The 23,350-nt window shown below is 41.5% G+C and overlaps 1 protein-coding gene across 16 annotated transcripts in view; it reads right to left on the bottom strand.

Annotated features, from left to right (window-relative positions):
* hmbox1 (homeobox containing 1) overlaps positions 1-23,350 on the bottom strand; it is a 61,994-nt gene that overhangs the window by 3,663 nt on the left and 34,981 nt on the right. For 4 of the 16 annotated variants that reach the window (XM_033025939.1, XM_033025942.1, XM_033025940.1 and 1 more), the window contains exons 4-10: positions 22,595-22,680; positions 19,833-19,943; positions 17,365-17,518; positions 15,204-15,286; positions 12,370-12,465; positions 10,941-11,035; positions 2,359-4,215 (exon numbers count right to left, since the gene is read on the bottom strand). In XM_033025939.1, coding sequence (XP_032881830.1) covers positions 4,075-4,215; positions 10,941-11,035; positions 12,370-12,465; positions 15,204-15,286; positions 17,365-17,518; positions 19,833-19,943; positions 22,595-22,680 — 766 coding nt within the window. In that variant the 3' untranslated portion in view covers positions 2,359-4,074. Of the gene's footprint in view, positions 1-2,358; positions 4,216-4,280; positions 4,351-10,940; positions 11,036-12,369; positions 12,466-15,203; positions 15,287-17,364; positions 17,519-19,832; positions 19,944-22,594; positions 22,681-23,350 lie in introns of those variants that run through there. The other 12 variants (XM_033025951.1, XM_033025952.1, XM_033025953.1 and 9 more) reach the window with 12 other exon arrangements.

Below are 23,350 nucleotides of genomic sequence, written 5' to 3'. Positions count from 1 at the left end.
CAGTCTGAAGAAGGGCCCAAACCCAAAACGTCACCTACAGTGCCATACATAATGTTTGGGACAATGACCCATCATTTATTTATTTGCCTTTGTACTCCACAATTTGAGATTTGTAATAGAAGAAAAATTACATATGGTTAAAGTGCACATTGTCAGATTTTATTAAAGGCCATTTTTATACATTTTGGTTTCACCATGTAGAAATTACAGCTGTGTTTATACATAGTCCCCCTATTTCAGGGCATCATAATGTTTTAGACACATGGCTTCACAGGCGTTTGTAATTGCTCAGATGTGTTTAATTGTCTCCTTAATGCATGTATAAGAGAGCTCTCAGCACCTAGTCTTTCCATCACCTTTGGAAACTTTTATTGCTGTTTATCAACATGAGGACCAAAGTTGTTCCAATAAGTCAAAGAAGCCATAATGAGACTGAGAAACAAGAATACAACTGTTAGAGACATCAGCCAAACCTGAGGCTTACCAAAATGAATTGTTGGAACATCGTTAAAAGAAAGAGAGCACTGGTGAGCTTACTAATCGCAAATAGGACTGGCAGGTCAAGGAAGACCTCCACAGCTGATGACAAAAGAATTATCCTTATAATAAAGAAAAATCCCCAAACCCCTGTCCGACAGATCAGAAACACTCTTAAGGAGTCAGGTGTGGATTTGTCAATGACCACTGCCCGCAGCAGAATTCAAGAATAGATATACAGAGGCTACACTGCAAGATGCAAACCACTGGTTTGCCGCTAAAATAGGATGGTCAGGTGACAGTTTACCAGGGAGTACTTAGTTCTGAATCACAGTTCCGTAAAATGGTTGAGTGGACAGATGAGATGAAGGTTAACATATCAGAATGATGGCAAGAGCAAAGTATGGAGAAGAGAAGGAACAGCCCAAGATCCAAAGCAAACACCTCATCTAAAACACAGTGGTGGGGGTGTTATGGCCTGGGCATGTATGGCTGCTGAAGGTACTGGTTCACTTATCTTCATTAATGATACAACTGATGATGGTAGTAGCATAATGAATTCTAGACACATCCTATCTGCTCAGGTTCAAACAAATGCCTCAAAACTGATTGGCCGGCATTTAATTCTACCACGAGACAATGATCCCAAACATACTGCTAAAGCAACAAAAGAGTTTTTCAAAGCTAAAAAAGCCACTCACCCAATCTGAACCCAATTGAGCATGCCATTTATATGCTGAAGAGAAATCTGAAGGGGACTAGCCCCCAAAACAAGCATACTCTAAAGATGGCTGCAATACAGGCCTGGCAGAGCATCACCAGAGAAGACACCCAGCAACTGGTGATGTCCATGAATTGCAGACTTCAAACAGTCATTGCATGCAAAGGATATACAACAATATACAATACATGACTACTTTCATTTACATGACATTGCTGTGTCCCAAAAACTATGGTGCCCTGAAATAGGGGGACTATGTATAAACACTGCTGTAATTTCTACATGGTGAAACCAAAATGTATAAAAATGGCTTTTATTAAAATCTGACACTGTGCACTTTAACCACATGTGATTTTTTTCCTATTACAAATCTCAAACTGTGGAGTACAGAGGCAAATAAATAAATGATGGGTCTTTGCCCCAAACATTATGGAGGGCACTGTATCCATTGTCTCCAAAGCTGCGGCCTGACCCACTGAGTTACTCCAGTACTTTGTCTATTCATTTTAAATACAGACGCTCTTAGGTCATGCAGGAGTTTTCAAAATTGTTGGTAACTCAAAGCTTCCCCAAGTCAGAAGCACTGTTGGCCAAGCTGCACTGGTAGGATAATTAGCTACCACTTAGTGCAGATCATAGTTAATTTTAGATCCGAGTTAGAATTAGGTAATTAGTGTAGATCTATACTGCAAGTTCAAAACATGCCAGACCACAGAATGCTGGGCTACAGTGTTTCAACCTCTACTCTCCTTTACAGTGGGAGAGAGATAATTTACAGATAAAGGCCCTTCAGCCCACCAAGACTATGCTGACCTTCTAGCATCAACATACAATATTCCCATATCCTATTTTAATTCTCCCCACATTTCCATCAACTCATTCTACCCTTCAATGGTGGGGAAGTCTTCAATATGAAACCTTATACCTGTTAGCTAAGGAGAGAAGTTGGGGTAAATGGATGGATTTGAACATATTCACTGAATTGTAAAAATGAAATTATATAAAACCGCACATGTCCAATGTGACCTAATGTGCATTGAAAATGCTGCAAATTCTCATGATAGCAGGTGGCATTTGTCTATATAACTTCAACTTTTTGTTTATTCCAACTGATTTTTCTCTGCAGTTGCTATTCACTTGGAGAGTATTTCCATTTTTTTCTGATTGTTACGGATTTCCAGAATCTGCAGAATTTTGCTTTTTTTGTTTCATGCCACCGAAGTCAATAGTTCTATTACCTGGGACATCAATCTAGTTGCCAGTATGACTATTTGTGAACCATGCTCATGTTTGATTACCCACCCACCCCATTCTCTATGCCAATCTGGAATTCTGACTAGAATTGAATGTTATGAGTTGGGCTAAAGACATTTAACAAACATCTCTTTACAGGAATCAGATAAAATTATAAGTTAACACGTGGAAACATGATCTTTCACCCTTTAGTTGTCCATCTCTTCCCTTCCACAACTTTCCTGGGGCATGGAGAATCTCGCTGGAAAGATTCTTCTTGACTTCAATACCTACCAAACACAGAACCTGTATAAGTACTGGATAGAGTTGAGCTGGTGGGGAAATGGCAGGGTTGGCAAGGAATACCCATTCCTCCACCTGTACATGGGCAACTCACAATCAACGCAGGTCATTTGTGATGTAAAGATTTTCAGGATAAGACTTGTATCTGAGAATTCTTCTATTGGAGACTGGCCATGTTAAGGCATGAAATGAAACACTACTAATGAGTCCCTCAGGGTTTTTCTTTGGACCATGCAAAATGTCGGACCTCCTTTAATACAAAGTGGCTCATCAATGGTATGTTGATTGGAATGATCTTTTGCCTTGAATACCACCGGTGTCTGCTGCATCAATGTTGATCTAAGTGGTATTCACTTCCTTTTGCAATTTCATAAAAGTGATCAGGGATTCCAACTGGGAGCAAACATGTTCTCTGCCAGGTCCCTGCTGCAGCTCAAGATCCTGGGCTGGTTGTGGAGCCACATCCTTCTTACATGCAAATCCAATACAATCTGATGTTTTATTGCATTTAGTCTCAATGACTTTCATTTGTCCGTCTAGTTTCAACAACAGTGGTATGTATGCAGATGGTTGGTGCTGTTATAGCAAGTCCCCATTCAGACATTAGCAGCTACCTTTGCCCATCCTATTGACAGCACATTCAGGTATTTTGTTGGGTTTTGTGTCAGAACAATCTGCAAGTTTTGTCAAGTCAGTATGAAGGTTGCCACTCGCTGCAACTGTTCCCTCACTTCCTACAAGCAAAGAGATGGGCATGTACACCCTCTGTTTTATTATCGGCAGTCCAATATTTTTCTGAGGCAGCCAGAGCTTGTAACCCTTCAGTCCCCAAGTTTATCCTTGATTGCAGATGACACAGCCGGATCAAGTATTTCCAAACAGGCTTCGGCAAGGAAGGTGTATTGTGATCTAGAAGCATTAAGATTGGAGGTTAAAATCAGCACAGCCATTGCCGAATATTTCTGAAAAGCTAAAACTCCCTCAGTTAGACTGAAGGGGACATTTGCGAAGGTAGTGGCCGGTGGTGCTAAAATAGCAGGGTCTTGAGAAGCATTGCCTCGAGGTTACAGGTGCTGGGCTCAGGAACACTTCATGCTGGGTTGAGAGGACCCCTGGAATGTTTGCAACTGCAGGAGCATCTCCAGGCAGGACTTTGGAGTGCTGCTGGGTGACAGGCACAATTTCTGCCCATGGCTCCGAGCAGGATAACTTACTGCAATCGAATGAAGAGAACCCTATTAACTAGTTCAAAATAAGATCACGCACAGATATATTGAGATTACATTAAGGATAGGGTAGTCCAATGATGTACCAAATCTCAGTTTTTTTCCTACAGCATTTCAGTCATCTTCAACCACTTCTCTCTTTATTTCACCACCTCCTTGTCTGGCAAGTGCCAGGATGGAATGATTGACTGCAGCCATTTCGACAGCTAACGAGATGGGGTCTTGCTGGGGATCACTGTGACTTGTGTTCTCATCCTGTGTTTAGAAAAGAAATTGTTCATCAGGCGAACTGGGCACTTGTCAAAGTTCTCCTCCCTTACCTCCTGTTTCTTTTTTGAAGAGGCCAGGATATGAACAGATGCCTCTGCTAGCAATATCAGCAGGTTGTGGCTGGTGATCAGAAAGCAGATATTGTGATCGTCTCTACAAACCCTGCCATCCCTATATCCTCCCATTCAAACCTCCCCCCACCCCCTCCTTACATATCTTATCAGGAAGATTGCAATGATTTCACTAAGATCTCAACAAAGATCTGTAACAGAGCAGGAATTTAAACCATGGATCTTAATCATTTATACATCTCTGTACATGAACATTTACCCTATCATAACATTTTGCAATTTATTGTAAATTTTCCAATTTAGAAAATAAATATCAGCAATAAAATAAACTTCATAGTCAAACTTTGCAGTATACAGTTTGCAAAATATCAGCACCAGAGGACATTGGGCAATGGCATGGCAAATGAAATGGTCTTGTGTCTGTAGAGTAAGTGTGGGATGCAGTCAGCCAAGAGGCCATCATCCCAATCAGTGGCCATGCTGCATGAATTGTCCCGAGAATTACTGCCTCCTTTGGCAATTTGTAGTTTCCGCAACTACCTCATTGGTTTAATAGGTTTAAGAATTAATCACATATTGGTATCTGTAAACTTTTCAGTCATATCACATAATACTTATTCCACAACATCTCTTGCACAAGTTTCAAATACCAAGGGGACCTGTGGGTGGATTCTATAGGGGACTAGGTTTCACTTCCAGTTTTTAATCTCTCACGTAAAATTAAATGGCTGCAGGATAAGGGGGTAGAAAATCATGATGGTCCAACTATACAGTGGGTGGCACAGACTCATGATCCAGCTGCTCTTTGGGTTTTATCTGTTCCCTTATCAGAAGGATATTAATGCACAGCTGGGATTTGTACAAATGTTTTGCAGCTATCATGGATAAATTGTGGTGGCAGAAGATTCAACTAACAAAATATTGTGGTGAAAGTGAAATTATGAGAGTCATAAAACACTAGTTGTGTGTTCAGTTCTGGATTCCGCCATATAGAATGGATGAGACTATTTACTAGAAATGGCCTGAGAAAGTTGGACCTTTGGTTATATGGGGATGCTGCGGTTTAATCTCCTTAAGTTGAACAAAAGAGGCAGATTTAATAGAAATATTCATGGGTGGTTTTAACAGAATAAAGAAGAAACTGTTTCCAGGGCAGAAGAGTCAATACTCAAGAACACATTTGATTTGAAATACAAAACAAAACACAGAAAACACATTTTCAAATATCCCATGCAATATTGCAGTCTGGGACATGCTACTAAAACATTAGATCATAAATTGCAAAAGAGAGTTTGATATAGATCATTGATAGAGATAGTAGAACCAAAGAAGGCAACTGTGGGGCAAATGCCCTCGTTTGCTACGTTACTTTATGATCTGCATCCCAACTTGGATATGGAATATGTACACAGGACTGATGAAGCAGACTTGTTTTGACATAATGCAACTCCATAGGTTTTAAGGTAGACAAAAATGCTGGAGAAACTCAGCGGGTGAGGCAGCATCTATGGAGCGAAGGAAATAGGCAACGTTTCGGGCCGAAATCCTTAAGATTGTTTTGAAAAGAGATAAGTTTGAACATTGTGGAAGATATTAAATTGGAATTAGACAAATTACAATGTTATCAGGCAGGAGCTAGAGAGAGTAAATCGGGAGCGGTTGTTATTTGGTAAGTCTACATCTGACATATTTAAAGGCCAGTTGATTAAAGTTGATTGGATGTCTAAGCAGGTTGTAAATATGGTCAAAAGAAAATGAAGCCTATGCAAGGTTGAAGAAGATGAAATCAGACAGGGCCTTTTGAGGAATATAAAGCAAGTAGGTGAGAACTCAAGCTGACAATTAGAAGCATTAAAACAGGCCATGAAATAGCATTGATGACTCAAATTATATAAAATCAAGGCTTTTTACACACATTAAAAACAATAGGGTAACCAGGAAGAAGGTATAAAAGAGAGAATTTGTGCTTGGAGTCCAAAGATGTAGGTGAGGTACTAAGTGAGAACTTTACATCTGTATTCACCAAGGAGAAGAACTTGGAGGAGAGTGAGATCAGTTGAAAATACTATGCTATACACCAGGCAGTTTGAGGTGGTGTTGGGGATCTTGAAGAGTATTAAGGTGGATAAATATGCAGGGCATGATGGGATCTATCCTAGGCAAGAGAGAAGATTGCAGGAGCTTTGACGAAGATCTTCTCAACACAGTTGAGATCCTGGAGGATTCGAAAATAGCTAATGTTGTTTCTTTAAGAAATAGGGAGAATCCAGGAAATTATTGGCTAGGAAGCCTTAAGGTAGTCGTATGGAAGCTATTGGACAGAATTCTTCAGAATAGGTTTACTCCCATTGGGAAGGGATTGTGTCATTAGGGAGAGTCAGCATTGGCCTTGTACATGGCAGGTCATATCAGACTAACTTGATTACATTTTTTGAGAAGGTGACAAGCAAAATCGATGAGGGTAGGGTGGTGGATGCTGTCTTGGGTTTTTTGCACTAAGAATTTTGCACTAATATTGTGGTTATTAGTTTATTGAATGTTTTGTTTATTATATCTTATCTATGTGTAGAGCACAAAGCGCTGGACGGCAGGTCTGGCAGCTTCTTTGGATGACACGGAGAGATGATATTTTGGGTTAGGATCCTTCTTCAGTCTGAAGGCTCTCCAGTTACTAAGTTACTCCAGCGCTTTGTGTCCTATACAGGATTCTAGCATCTCCAGTTCCTTGTGCCTACAATATCTCTGTGCACAGCAGGCCTGTTATGCTGCTGCAAGTAGGAATTTTGTTGTTCCATTGTCGGTAGATATGATAATTAAACACTCTTGACTCTTGGTCTGACTTCACTCTTGTCTATATGGATTTTAATAAAGCACTTGATAAAGTTCCACAGTGCTGGATTAAGTCAACGGGTCAGGTAGCATCTCTAGAACATGGATAGGTGATGTTGTGATTGTGACTGATAGACTGATTGTGTTGGGGGGGGGGGGAGAGAAAGAGAAAGCTGGAAGAGAGGTGGGGGCAGGACAAAGCCTGACAAGTGATAGGTGGATACAGGAATGGGGAGGGGGGGATTGATAGTGTAGACCAATCATATTATGAAGTTTTATAACAGTGTCAATAGTACTTTATACAGATAGGTAGTGGTTTCAACAAAGGCCAGAGATGAAAAGACAGTGTGAGATAAGGATAGAAGAGATATGGTGTGAAGCCAGAGGAAGGAATATAGGTGGATGGGGAAAGGGGAATGAGAAGGGGAGAAATGGTGCAAATTGAGATGAGGCACAAGGGAAGAGAGGGGGGAAAAGGCGAGGTGGGAGGAGAAGGAGAAGAGTTGTAGGTAGTTACCTAAAATTGGTGAATTCAATATTCATACTATTATCTGTAAGCTACACATGCAGAATATGAGGTGCTGTTCCTCCAGTTTGCGTGTGGCCTCACTCTGGCATTGTAGGAGAGCAAAAACGTCAGTGTGAGAAGGGGAATTAAAATGGATAGCAACCAAAAGAACAAGCAGGTATTGCACTCATTTTTCACCTTCTCCCTATTCACCCTCCATAATTTTTGGGTCAAAGACCCATCATTTATTTATTTGCCTCTGTATTCCACAATTTGAGATTTGTAATAGAAAAGATCACATGTGGTTAAAGTGCGCATTGTCAGATTTTATTAAAGGGTATTTTTATACATTTTGGTTTCACCATGTATAAATTACAGCTGTGTTTATACATAGTCCCCCCATTTCAGGACACCATAATGTTTGGGACACATGGCTTCACAGGTGTTTGCAATTGCTCAGGTGTGTTTAAATGCCTCCTTAATGCAGGTATAAGAGAGCTCTCAGCACCTTATCTTTCCATCACCTTTGGAAACTTTTATTGCTGTGTATCAACATGAGGACCAAAGTTGTGCCAATGAAAGTCAAAGAAGCCATTATGAGACTGAGAAACAAGAATATAACTGTTAGAGACATCAGCCAAACCGTAGGCTTACCAAAATCAACTGTTTGGAACATCATTAAGAGGAAAGAGAGTTCTGGTGAGCTTACTAATCGCAAAGGGACTGGCAGGCCAAGGAAGACCTCCACAGCTGATGACAGAAGAATTCTCTCTATAATAAAGAAAAAAAAACAAACACCTGTCCGACAGATCAGAAACACTCTTCAGGAGTCAGGTGTGGATTTGTCAATGACCAATGTCCGCAGAAGACTTCATGAACAGAAATACAGAGGCTACACTGCAAGATGCAAACCACTGGTTAGCTGCAAAAATAGAATGGCTGGGTTACAGTTTACCAAGAAGTACTTAAAAGAGCAACCACAGTTCTTGTGGACAGATGAGACAAAGATTAACTTATATCAGAATGATGGCAAGAGCTTGGAAGTATGGAAGAGAGAAGGAACTGCCCAAGATCCAAAGCATACCACCTTATCTGTGAAACATGGTGGTGGTGTTATGGCCTGGGCATGTATGGCTGCTGAAGGTACTGGCTCACTTATCTTCATTGATGATACAACGGCTGATGGTAGTAGCATAATGAATTCTGAAGTGTATAGACACATCCTATCTGCTCAAGTTCAAACAAATGCTTCAAAACTCATTGGCCGGCGGTTCATTCTACAGCAAGAGAATGATCCCAAACACACTGCTAAAGCACCAAATAAGTTTTTCAAAGCTAAAGAATGGTCAATTCTTGCGGCCACGTCAATCACCCGATCTGAACCCAATTGAACATGCCTTTTATATGCTGAAGAGAAAACTGAAGGGGACTAGCCCCCAAACCAAGCATAAGCTAAAGATGGCTGCAATACAGGCCTGGCAGAGCATTACCAGAGAAGACACCCAGCAACTGGTGATGGCCATGAATCGCAGACTTAAGGCAGTCATTGCATGCAAAGGATATGCAACAAAATACTAAACATGACTACTTTCATTTACATGACATTTCTGTGTCCCAAACATTATGGTGCCCTGAAATGGGGGGACTATGTATAAATACTGCTGTAATTTCTACATGGTGAAACCAAATGTATAAAAATGGCCTTTATTTAAATCTGACAACGTGCACTTTAACCACATGTGATTTTTTTTCTATTACAAATCTCAAATTGTGGAGTACAGAGAAAAATAAATAAATGATGGGCCTTTGTCCCAAACATTATGGAGGGCACTGTATATTCCTTCCTCTGGCATCACAAGTCATACTTCTGTCCTAATCTCACATTTTTTGTCTCTTCTTCTCCGACCTCTGTCCAACCATCTACCTATCAAAAAAAACCTTGTCTGTATCTGCATCACTTGCCAGGCTTTGTCCTGCCCCCACTTCTCTTCCAGCTTTCTACCTCCTCCCCCCTCCTCCCCCCCCCCCCCCTCACACACACACAATCAATCTGCAGAAAGGTCACAACCTAATGTCACCTATCCATGTTCTCCAGAGATGCTGCCTGACCCACTGAGTCACTCCAGTACTGTATTTTTTTTTTGGAAACCTGCATCCGTGTGTTTCCATTCAATAATGGTAGTAGTCCATGGAAAGACGATTCAAAACATTAAGATGCACAGAATTCACAGTGACTTGGTCGTATGGATTCAGAACTGAAATGCTGATAGCAGACAGAGGGTTGGAGTGGAAAGGTGGAGGTCTGTGATCAGTGGAGCTCTGAAGGAATGCATGTTGGTACCTCTGTGTTTGAGATATGAATTGGATCTAAATGTAGATGGGTTGGTTAGTAGGTTTACAGACAAAACTAAGATTCCTGCAATTGCGGAATATGAGGTAGGTTGCCAAAGTAAATCAAGTACAGAAATGAACAGAGCAGATGGAGTTTAATCCAAGTAAGTGTGATGTATTGCATTTTGGGAGATTAAATGTAAGGGGGATGTATACAATTAATGCAAGACACTTCAAAGATTGATTTATAGTGGGATCTTGGCATCCAAGTCCATAGCTCCCTAAATGTGGCAACTAAAGTAGAAAGAGTGGTAAGAAGGCATGTGGTATGCTTCCCTTCATTGGTCGGGGCATTGAATACAAGAGTGAAGATTAGGCAGACAGATGGATTGTTCTGAAACATCAGAGATTGAGGGGAGACCTGATGGAAATACATAAAAAGGGTAAACAGTAAGAAACTCTTTCCCTCGTGGAAATATCAAAGGCTAGAGGTCATAGCTTTAGGGTCAGAGGGACAAAGTTTAAAGGTGTGAGCAGAAGGTTTTTTCTTTTTTTTTTTACACACAAACACACACGATGGCTGGAACAGGCTGCCACGGGTGGCGGTGGAGGCAGATACGATAGTGACGTTTAAGAGGCTTTTAAATAAGCATGTGGATATGCAGGGAATGGATATATATGGATGATGTACAGGAGATGAGATTGGTTTATCGTGGCATCATGTTTGACCCAGACATTGTGGGCCAAAGGGCCTGTTCCTGTGCTGTACTATTCTGTTCTATGCAGTTTCTTTGATAAAGGAGCCCACTGCAGGTTCTTGTCGTGTGAGATACAACAGGGTTAGCAGAAGCTGCGCCCCTGTACGTCAAGATCTTAGTGTGATGAGAAGATTATTTAAGGAAAGAGTGCAGAAAGCTGAAAAAATACCCAAACTCTCGACAAGCTAACAGAATACAAGTAACAACCTCTACCTGCTCCATGAAATCACTTCCATCGATATCGTCGCTATTGGAATGTCCACCTGGGCTCTGTACATCAATACCATGGGTTTCTAGGATTGCTGCTTCTTTGAAAAAGCAAAATTTCCATAAGAAAATATCACTACATAAAACTGCAACGTGCTTAGAAGCCAGAACAGCTTCTTGGTAGCCCAAAATTACCAGCTACATGTATATGACAGGAGAGGTCAAACACCTGATTGAAAATAAGACAACAGCCACAGTGAAAAGGATGGCGAGTCAAATACCCTTTCCTCCTTCTCCCAATCCTCACAAAGCATGCAGGCTATTGATATGCATGCACTGGCTACAATCACTGCCAGGGCTTCTCCCCACAGTCATATCTTTCTTAAGATATGCACTGGCATGTGGCCAGTGACCACGCCATTTTCTGCCAATTAGTGTGTGCAAAAATCAAAATGCTGGAGGTACTCAGCGAGTCAGGCAGCATCTGTGGAGGGAATGGACAAATTATGTTTCGGGTTGGGATACCTAAGACTGAGTGGTGTAGGGGAAGAAAGCTGGAAAAGTGGTGGTAATAAGCAAGGTGTGGCAAGTGGTAGGATGAAACATTTGAGTGAGGGCGAGTGGCAAAGGCTAGAGGTAAACAGGAGACTAAGGGGTGTCAGATAAGGAACGACAAGGAGTGGAAAGTAACTTGGGAGGAAGGGATAATGATGAAAGGGGATAAGGGGGGGGGAGGGGAAAGTGGGAGATGAAAGGGAAGTATGGGACTGAGGGATAGGAAATGAGCGTAAGGAGATGGGGCAAGGAGTAAGGTTGATTGAAAGCAGTCCAAATGATTTTCACCAGACTCATTCTTTAGTTGTACTATCAAGAGGCTTGACAGTTTCACCTTTATTCCTTGGTATTTAAAAGATTCTAAGGGGACTTTGTCCCTTTCACGTCAAAGCTATGCCCTCTCGTCTTTAACATTTCCACCCAGGGAAAAAGGTTCTGACTGTCCACCTTATCTATAATTTTATACACTTCTATCAGGTTGCCCCTCTGCCTCTGACACTCAGCAAAAACAAACCAAGTTTGTCCAACCACTTATAGCTGATGCTCTCTAATCTTGGCAGCAGTGTGGTATACCTCTCCTGCACCCTCTCAAAAGCTTCCATATCCTTCCTATAATAGGACCAAAATATACATAATACCCCAAAAGCAGCCTAATCAAAGATTTATAAAGTTGCTTCCTGACTCTTATAGTCAATGCCCTGACCCGTGATGGCAAGCATACCATATGCCTTCTTTCCAATTCTATCTACTTGTGTTGTGTGCCTTATACCTGGAAGCACATTGTATATCATTCTGCATCATATCAACCATCAGTTGCATGCAAAGATAGTTCATTGCAAGGAGCTCGTTCATTAAGCCATACTGTTTCCAGCAACATTACCAATATTTGCTCTCCTCTTGATCTCCTTCCTTCGATTGGCAAACCAGTTGTAGACTTTCAAGGCAGTCACACGTTCAGAATCTGTCAGCTTCCTGCCTACAACAACAACAATAACAAGTGCATTACTTCTGAGTCTCAGTACAGGAGTCACAGAGGGTAAGCGGGCATGACCAGAATGGCACTGCTCAATGGTACCACTGCACAACATGCATCATGCTTATGAGAGTGTTCACGTCGTGGCCCTGTTTCTACCAATCGTTCCACCACCACGCACAAGAAGCGTAAGAAGCAATTGTATGCAGATGCCGAGAAGTGTGTTCAGCTCTGGTTGAACAATCTCTAATCTTGTGATGTGGACTCAATAAGACTCCACATCACAATAACTATATAACTGTATAATAAAATTTCAAAGTTCAAAACTTTCACAAATTTGAGTAAATAAAGCCAAAATCTGACAAATAGCACATCGACAATGAAAGTTGTGCAATTTACAATAATCAGCTGAAATACTATAAACTGTAAGTCAAATCCACTGTTTATGTTGCGTTGCATAATTATGTAATATTAAATCACCTTGTAAGTTCAAATAATACTTAGCTTAACTGTTGTGCTGTGCCGTGGTTTCCTGACAAACAGCTTCTCATTAATAGCAATCGCCCTGATTATCTCTCTTCAGCATCAACCAACAGAACCCAATGCAATGCCAGCACTTAAGTGGGCAAGTATAGTAATTCAATAATGGAGTGGTTGGGTACCAAAAAAAGGGAATTCTCCACATAAATCCATCGTCTCCGATGCCAATGCCTTTGCATATAGTCAAGCTTTGAATATGATGGACCCGGTGTTATTGATAGATTAAAGACGGGTGTGCATTAGTATCTTTTGTGGCCTCAGGATATCCTCAACTATTTTACAGCCACTGAGGTGCATACATTATTTCATGGGGAAGTACAGTGCCCTCCAAAATATTTGGGACAAAGACCCATCATTTATTTATTTGCCTCTGTACTCCACAATGAGATTTGTAATAGAAAGAATCACATGTGGTTAAAGTGCACATTGTCAGGTTTTATACATTTTGGTTTCACCATGTAGAAATTACAGCTGTGTTCATACATAGTCCCCCCACTTCAGGGCACCATAATGTTTGGGACACATGGCTTCACTGGCGTTTGTAATTGCTCAGGTGTGTTTAAATGCCTTCTTAATGCAGGTATGAGAGAACTCTCAGCACCTAGTCTTTCCTCCAGTCTTTCCATCACCTTTGGAAACATTTATTGCTGTTTATCAACATGAGGACCAAAGTTGTGCCAATGAAAGTCAAAGAAGCCATTGTGAGACTGAGAAACAAGAATAAAACTGTTCGAGACATCGGCCAAACCTTAGGCTTATCAAAATCAACTGTTTGGAACATCATTAAGAAGAAAGAGAGCACTGGTGAGCTTACTAATCGCAAAGGGACTGGCAGGCCAAGGAAGACCTTCACAGCTGATAACTGAAGAATTCTCTCTATAATAAAGAAAAAAAACCCAAACACCTGTCAGTCAGATCAGAAACACTCTTCAGGAGTCAGGTGTGGATTTGTCAATGACCACTGTCCACAGTAGACACCATGAACAGAAATACAGAGGCTACACTGCAAGATGCAAACCACTGGTTAGCCGCAAAAATAGGATGGCCAGGTTACAGTTTGCCAAGAAGTACTTAAAAGAGCAACCACAGTTCTGGAAAAAGGTCTTGTGAACAGATGAGACAAAGATTAACATATCAGAGTGATGGCAAGAGCAAAGTATGGAGGAAGAAGGAACTGAACAAGATCCAAAGCATACCACCTCATCTGTGAAACACGGTGGTGTGGGGGTGTTATGGCCTGGGCATGTATGGCTGCTGAAGGTACTGGCTCACTAATCTTCATTGATGATACAACTGCTAATGGTAGTAGCATAATGAATTCTGAAGTGTATAGACACATCCTATTTGCTGAAGTCCAAACAAATGCCTCAAAACTCATTGGCCGGCGGTTCATTCTACAGCAAGACAATGATCTCAAAACATACTACTAAAGCAACAAAGGAGTTTTTCAAAGCTAAAAAATTGTCAATTCTTTAGTGGCCAAGTCAATTACCCGATCTGAACCCAATTGGGCATGCATTTTATATGCTGAAGAGAAAACTGAAGGGGATTAGCCCCTTAAACAAATATAAGCTAAAGATGGCTGCAATACAGGCCTGGCAGAGCATCACCAGAGAAGACACCCAGCAACTGGTGATGGCCATGAATCGCAGATTTCAAGCAGTCATTGCATGCAAAGGATATGCAACAAAATACTTAACATGACTACTTACATTTACATGACATTGCTGTGTCCCAAACATTATGGTGCCCTGAAATGGGGGGGGACTATGTATAAACACAGCTGTAATTTCTACATGGTGAAATCAAAATGTATAAAAATACCCTTTAATAAAATCTGACAATGTGCACTTTAACCACATGTGATTTTTTTGTATTACAAATCTCATATTGTGGAGTAGAGAGGCAAATAAATAAATGACGGGTCTTTGTCCCAAACATTATGGAGGGCACTGTAGCAGGCCCTTCTTTGCAATATTGCTTTGGGATTGTTAATTTTCATGTGAATAGACAGACAGGGCTTCTATTTAACACATCAGAAGGACACTGCCTGCACCTGGACATTACTTTGTCTCTAAAGTGAGCCATGAGCATATGGACCTGCAACCTTCTGACAGTGGGCCAAGAATGCTACCTGTTAAGCCATGCCAATTTCTATTTCTAAGGTATAAATGTTTTATCTTTTGAACACAACTCTTTACCTGGCTTCTGGATGACTGCATTGCAGGCATTTGAAATCTCCTCTCTCTTGGCTTCATCAGGGTACTGGTTTTCATTGAAGTAACTGCAATTAAGAAACAGGTTACAAATTTTATAAATGCAACAGATAGAATGGAAAACTAAACCAATGGCTGTAAGTAATCAATTACACCATTGTGAATTTAAATCTGCAGATTAAATGTGGGAAGAGCTTGAAAATTAATTGACATTCCTGGCTTTCATAACCTACGTTGCACGTATTGCATTCACTGTGGCCAGTCTTGCTCCTTGCAAGATTCTGAAGGGGAACATCACAAGAGCACAGGGGATTGAGGAGCATAACTGAGAAAAAGGCAAAAAAGGAACATGAGATAGCACTGACAGATAAAATTAAGGAGAATCCATTATCCATATATTATTTTATAATATATTAAAGCAAAAAGGGTAATTGTACATAGAATAGGGCCACTCAGAAACCACATGTGATTTATTTGTCCATGATGACTAGACAGCTTGGGAAAAATTAATGGCAATTTTTTTAAGGATGTTCATATTACAGTTGAGATGTTGAATGTCCTAAAATGCATAAAACTAGATAAATTGGCAGGACCTGATCAGACATATCCAACTACACTGGGCAGTTAGTGAAGAAAATGTAGGATCCTGGCTGAGGCACGTGAATCAACATAAGACAAGGATGAAGGTAGACAAAAATGCTGGAGAAACTCAGTGGGTGAGGCAGCATCTATGGAGCGAAGGAATAGGCGACCTTTCTTCAGACTGATGTCGGGGGGGGGCGGGAAAAAGAAAGGAAGAGGCGTAGACAGTAGGCTGTGGGTGAGCTGGGAATGGGAGGGGAAGGAGGGAGAAAGCAAGTACTACCTGAAATTGGAGAAGCCAATGTTCATACCGCTGGGGTGTCAACTATCCAAGGGAAATATGAGGTGCTGTTCCTCCAATTTGCAGTGGGCCTCACTCTGGCCATGGAGGAGGCCCAGGACAGAAAGATCGGATTTGGAATGGGAGGAGGAGTTGAAGTGCTGAGCCACCGGGAGATCAGGTTGGTTATTGCGAACTGAGCGGAGGCGCCCGGTGGCTCAGCACTTCAACTCCCCCTCCCATTCCGAATCCAACCTTTCTGTCCTGGGCCTATTATGTTCAAATTTGATCATCCTGCCATATGAAATAGGCCATTGAAGTGGAAAGAGTGCAAAGATGATTTACGAGGATTTTGCCAGGACTCGAGAGTAAGCGGGAAAGATAAGGCAGGGTGGGGCTTTATTTATTGGAGTGTAAGAACTACAGTGCATAGGTTTAAGGTGACAAGGGAAAACTTTAATAACAACCTAAGGTGCACTCCTTCACACTGAGGGTGATGGGTTTATGAATCAAGCTGCCAGAAGTAGTTGAGAGAGATACATTGGAACATTTAAAAGACATTTGGACAGGTGTACACATAGAAAAGTAGAGGGATATGGGCCCAGCATGGGGAATGGCAGGATGGGGGATGGATATACAGCTTGAATGGTATGGACGAGCTGGGGTGAAGAGCTCATGTGCATGCTGTATAAATCTATGGCTCTAATAAAAGCCTTTATGTTATATCATAGCACAAAAAGAAAAATAAGGCCCCTCAACCTCCCACCATGCCATTGAATATCACGGCTCAAGGTCAATTACACTCTCCTTCTCACAGCCATCATTTCCCATAATACCCAATAAGCCAGCAATCGCAGTCTTGACTTTACTTGGTACTAAACAGCAACTAATCTAAGCAGATAACATTCCATCCTGATATTGTGGCCCATGCGTTCAGCTTTTAGGCCAAGCGGAACTACTGCATCTCCCATGAAGGCTATTTTTTAGATTTGTACATTGCAGGCAGACAGTTTCTGCATTTCTCCTGACTAAATCCTTGGCCCACTCAGCCTACAGAAGCACCTGACAGCAGAATTCGAGCTCTTCACAGAAATTTGGCAAGTCTAATGACTTGGATTCATCTTTCGATATCCAATCTCCACCTCACTGCAAAGTACACTTCAATGGATGTGCATTAATGCAACATCTTCAAAGAACAGCTACAAGAAGGAATGCAAAGACCTCAGGTGGAAGGAGGGGGGGGGGGGGGGGGGGGGGGGGGAGAGGTGTGCTTTAAGCAGGTACCTTTCCATCACAGTGAGACATTCCTTGCGCCAGGTGAAGCGACTACCCCTGCGGAGTCGGAAGTTCCCTGGTGTGGTGACGTTGGCTGGTGCCGACTGCTTCCACTCCAGGTCTTCTGTGGTGGAAGAGGCAGGTCTCATGTTTAAGGTAGCTCCTCCAAAAATAAAAGACAGCCACTTAATGATCATAATGTATGATCCAAAGAGGAAGGTTATGAAGACAAAAGAGACAGCAGTTGCTGGAATCTAGAGCAAAGAAACCGAATGCTGGAAGAACTCCATGGATCGTAACATCTATAGAGGCAAACGGTGTACGTTGATGTTTCGGGTGGAGAGTGTGTGGGAGAGTGTGTGGGATGGGAATTTGTTCTCCTGAGTTCCAAGTTCTCCTCCCACACCCACTCATCTGTTCACCTAGTTATTTTCTCCCTTTGCTCATCTATCCCACCCCCCAACCCACCCATGCCTTATTTCCTCCCCTGTTTGGTTCCACTAATCACCCATCAGTCCCTGTCCCAGCGCCTTTCGAACTGCTACATACTGGGAATGTTGCCAGTTCCCTCAGTCCCAGTATAGTATCTTGACCCAAAACAGCAACTTACACAGATGCTGATTGACCCGCTGAGTTCCTCTCACATTCTGTTTTTTGTTGGAGGAGGGTTATTTCTGTTTCATTTGCCAGCAGCAATTCTCACCTTCTGATTGGTTGCAAGTTTGAAGATTGCTTCAAATAATCATGACATTTATATTTCTCCTGCATAAAAGTATAGAATTGACCCTCACTAGAGCAACATTTGAAACATTACTACCACCATGTTTTGGGCTTAAGACCAACTTCTTCCCATTAAACATTTCCAGCCCCAACTCTCACACTCCCTGGCATCACAATTGGAACACTTCCTCTCCCTCAGTCTCATATCTTGCAAACCATACACAGTTCTAGAATGCAAGTTCCTTGTTACCTGGTTACAAATCTAGGTAAAAATTGCCTTTTCTCCTGGTCTTCGTGGTTTTCCGTACAGCCTGCCTTAGTCCTGTCACCTCAGTCCCACCATAATGAACAGTGGCAATAAAATACGAACAGCTAAACTATAGTTACATTTCCATCCTGATGTGTGATTGTGTTTACCGTCGGGAACTGTAGCCGTGTCAGAAATCTGTACTGCTCTTAGTACCATCAATAGTCAATTCATTCTGCATTCAAATGTCCATTGTATTTCAATCACACCATTGTTGGATGAATAACGGGTAAAGGTGAAACGAGAATGATATACAGGAGAAGATAATTTGATTGAATGCAGCCAGGATAAAAATCTTGTTCTCAATTTAGCAAGACCAAAAGAGCCGATTATTGACTTTAGGGGGGGGGGGGGGGGGGGGGCATGAATAAATGAATGATACCTATTGTCACATGCACCTAGGTATAGTGAAATGCTTTGTTTTGCATACAACCTAGGCAGTACACAAGTGTAACCACGTTTTAGCACTGACAAAGTTACAACCATACTGAACAGTCCTATCTACGCCCCACCCCCGCAGGGTCCCCTCATTGTTCTCGGCAGTCCACCTCGCTCTTGGTCCCCCCTTAATCTCAGCGGCGTGGTTCCTGTCGATGCCGGTAGCTCGGGGCCAATTCAGAGTCCACGGTGGGCGAGCCAGGCCAACAGGCGGATCCTTCATCATATAGAAGCGGCGGGCCAGCCAAGCCTGCCATGAATCCATCATCGTCAGTGGGATGACAGTGGAGAGAGTCAACAACTTCAATGTCCTGGGCAGGTATATCTCTGAAATCTATCCTGGGCCCAGCACATTGGTTCAATCATAAGGAAAGCTCAGCAACACTTTGAGAGGTTTTGGTATGTCATCAAATACTGTATCAAACTTCTTCAGTGTACAATATTGATTGGTTGTATCAAGGCCTTGTTTGGTGCTCTGGAACAAAGGAGACTGCAGAAAATGGTAGACGTTGTCCAGTTCATCACAAGTACTGACCCTTCCATCATCGAAGGGATCTACAGGAGATGCTGCCTCAAAAAAGCAACTAATATTACAATAGACACACACCACCGTGACCACAATCTCATCTCATCATTACGATTGGGAAGAAGGTACACAAGCCTGAAAAACCTCCAGTTTCAAGAACTGCTTCTGCCTGTCAACTATCAGGTTGTTGAACACTAACCACTACCTCAGCAACTATGATTTACTTTGGATTTTGATTTGGTTGGCCTGGTTATCTAGTATTATTAATTATAAATTAGTTGTATTATTGATTATTGCATATTTATTTCTGTTATTAGTGCAGCAAGTATGAATTTCATTGTTCGGTAAACATATGACAATTAAATACTCTTGATTCATTTGATACCTCAACTCTCAAATCACATCTAGACACCAGTTCACATAACCTGTATTCACAACAATTCAAAATTATTTTGAGTGCTAACTAAAACGGGAATTATCCAATACCTGGACTCGTCTTCTCCAGAAGGTACCATTTGTACAGCGTCCGCTTCTTGGGCTCACTCATATCTAGTCCCTGTTGTAAGAGCCATTGGGAAATGAAGCTTCGGCTCATCCCTGAAACCATACAAAAAACTTTCTCAATTAATGTTCAAATGCCCACTGCAGTCTTCTCTCCCAATATCCATTCTTGCCCAGGACTAGTCCCATTGGATCCAGTGACAGATCTCTAGTGCCTTCCCACAAATGATGCTACCTCCACTGTGCAGGCTCCAGTTTTTGCAAGCCTTCAGCAGCGGCACTGTAGTCAAAGTCGATCCTGAATTGCCCAACACCTACACACTTCCCAGATGGAGTCATGGGAACGAGAGGGAGAGGGAGAGGGAGAGGGAGAGGGAGAGGGAGAGGGAGAGGGAGAGGGAGAGGGAGAGGGAGAGGGAGAGGGAGAGGGAGAGGGAGAGGGAGAGGGAGAGGGAGAGGGAGAGGGAGAGGGAGAGGGAGAGGGAGAGGGAGAGGGAGAGGGAGAGGGAGAGGGAGAGGGAGAGGGAGAGGGAGAGGGAGAGCGCAAATGCATTATTTCCACAGCATGGTTGCTGGTTCTAAATTGCAGCCACTGAAAAACAGCATGCTAATTAAATAAATTAAAACTAAGAGGACAGTTATCAGATCTGGAAACAGCTAGTGCGAATGTTTTTTTTTTGGAGGGTTAATGAGTATGTCAAAAATAGGAGTTTTTTTAATACATTATTTAGGTGGACCTTTATATTTTTGACAACATTGGTAATAATAATGGTAGGGTTAAGCTATTCCCTGTCATAACTTGAAAATAACTTGAAATATATGAGAAGTTAATGGTGTGTAAAGCAATAATTAGTTTCCTTCGTTTACAGCTTGATAGATTACTATATATAGTATTGTTCACATTAAAGTGTGAAAATGAATGTTCAATCTTTATTCAGTACTGTGCAATATTAAAATAATTTTCTTTTATGTCTTGGTTTGCAGCGAGTCTTAAATGTATGGTTTGTTCAGCCAATTTGATGGCATCAACACTTTCTTTGCACCATAAACCCTTCCTAAATTCCCATCCTACAAATGATCTTCCCATTTTGCTCTTTGACCACTACAACCCTCATTTGCACTTTCTGCATCTTTAAACTCGTTTTGTCTCAACCACATTACATTTCTGAAAGGAGATTCACCAAAAGCACAAATACTATCTTCTCTGCATTTATGCTACCTGAATTTCCAATTACTTACAAAATTCTTAAGGGGTTGGACAGGTTAGATGCAGGAAGATTGTTTCCGATGTTGGAGAAGTCCAGAACAAGGGGTCACAGTTTAAGGATAAGGGGGAAATCTTTTAGGACCGAGATGAGGAAAACATTTTTCACACAGAGAGTGGTGAATCTCTGGAATTCTCTGCCGCAGAAGGTAGTTGAGGCCAGTTCGTTGGCTATATTTAAGAGGGAGTTAGATGTGGCCCTTGTGGCTAAAGGGATCAGGGGGTATGGAGAGAAGGCAGGTACAGGATACTGAGTTGGATGATCAGCCATGATCATATTGAATGGCGGTGCAGGCTCGAAGGGCCGAATGGCCTACTCCTGCACCTATTTTCTATGTTTCTATGTTTCACTTTATATTTCCTATTTCCTACATTTATTCTGTTCTCCTCCCTCCCTTAAATTATAGCCATGGAGCACAGTTATGATATACATAAATGTAGGACCATTTATTAATTCAGCATTGCATTGCTGTTTTCTACCTGGTACTAGATCATAGCTCTGAGTTCTCAGATCACTATCCACCCATTTAAATCCCCATTAAACAATCACTGCAATCAAACTTGCTACATACTGTCTGCAGTTGGCAGGACATCGCTCAATAATACAGTATCTCCATTCTTGGTTATAAGATATCATAGGTATTGAAATCAAATTATGTCAATCCATCCTTTTGCTTATCAAGATCAAGAAAGTTCAATCAGAATAAAATGCTGTGAATTTATGCTCTTAGCTTGGATAAGGAAAATGATTACGTTGTTAAACTAAGACAATGACTGTATAGAAGTAAGGCAAAGTTAAAAGCACTGCTATAAAGGAAGAATGGTCTGGCTAATCCTAGTAATCATATCATCTCACAATCATCACATTTTTGGGGTACAAGAACTGAGCTGAAATCTCTTGTCACAGACAAAATGAGGAAACTAATCAGCAACACAACTATTAAGCAATTAAGCAACAGATGACCAAGGGCCAAGATGCAAAGTAAGAAAAGGCATACATGAAATGTCAGGCCACAATTTCAGGGCGGTAGGAAGGAAATGTGAAATTCAGTAGTGGTCAAGGCGAACCTATTGAAGAGCGGCTCTGAATCTGGTGATCACTGAGTCCCTTCTATCCAGCATTGAAGCAATCACATATTAATGCTATTAATACCACTTCAATTTATTCACCTCTATACCTATGCAGTAAACCACTCTAGCCAGACTGACACTCGCATTAATTTGTTCTGTTCAACAAATAGCTGCCCGGAATGATTGCCACCCATCCAACTAATTCCCATTTTCCAAGTTTATTTACTGGACAAGAAAGGGATGGGGGTTTTGAGAGTTGGGAAGTTATAATTAGCCCAACAAGCTGGCCCCAGTTTGGAACGTTTACATGGACCTCCTACTATGTTGTGTTTTAGCTTCAATGCCAAGGACACAGCAAGAGTTTTGCATACTACCTGTTAAAAGTGTACATTGAGTTCAAGCACTTGCTCACCTGTGACCTGGCCCACGATAGTCTGGGAAATCATCCGATTGGAAAGAAAGCTCTTTATCTCTTCTTTAATAAGGGTGCTATCTCTCCTACAGAATGCAAATAATAGGAGGGATTGGGAGGTTGGGTGAGAGCAGGGGTGGAAAAAGAAATAACATTAAAAGCATGTTTCCAGAAAGCGTTTAGATTTTGGAATTCATATTTAGTTTCAAGCTAGGCAAAAAGTGAACAGTCTGCCCCAACAAAAACCAAATCACAAAGTTAACATTATTAGTTAAACAAGAGACACTCTTTCTGCCCAAAGAATGTGGCAGCAGTTTATAAAGCATTTTAATTTTGCATTCCATTTAATATATATTTTTTATCATTCATTTTTACCTGGTCTTTGCAGAAGACTCTCAGCCAAGTGAACGTTTCACCATTCCTCAAACACTCCCATCAGATGCTGGGTGATGTGATAATTTCACGATCCTAACAGATGTGACAATTTCACAATCCTAACACAGCCCAACTTTGTGAGAACTCTCAAAAACTTTTAAACAGTTAAGGTGGACACAGAAACAAAAACTGCACATCACCAAAGTGATTAAATAACATTCAGTTGTCTCATACAATTGCGTGTATTACTGGAACATTCAGCACTCATAGCACCATCCAATAAGATACCTATTCTCTTCTTTAGGCATTTAGCTTCACTTGCTTATCCCATGTCTGGTAAAAGACCATCAAGCTCAAGTTTAAAATCTGCTTATCACATTA

The sequence above is a fragment of the Amblyraja radiata genome, chromosome 8 (genome assembly GCF_010909765.2).
Source record: "Amblyraja radiata isolate CabotCenter1 chromosome 8, sAmbRad1.1.pri, whole genome shotgun sequence".
In the NCBI taxonomy this organism is placed as follows: domain Eukaryota; kingdom Metazoa; phylum Chordata; class Chondrichthyes; order Rajiformes; family Rajidae; genus Amblyraja; species Amblyraja radiata.
This window is presented reverse-complemented; position numbering and strand designations above follow the sequence as displayed.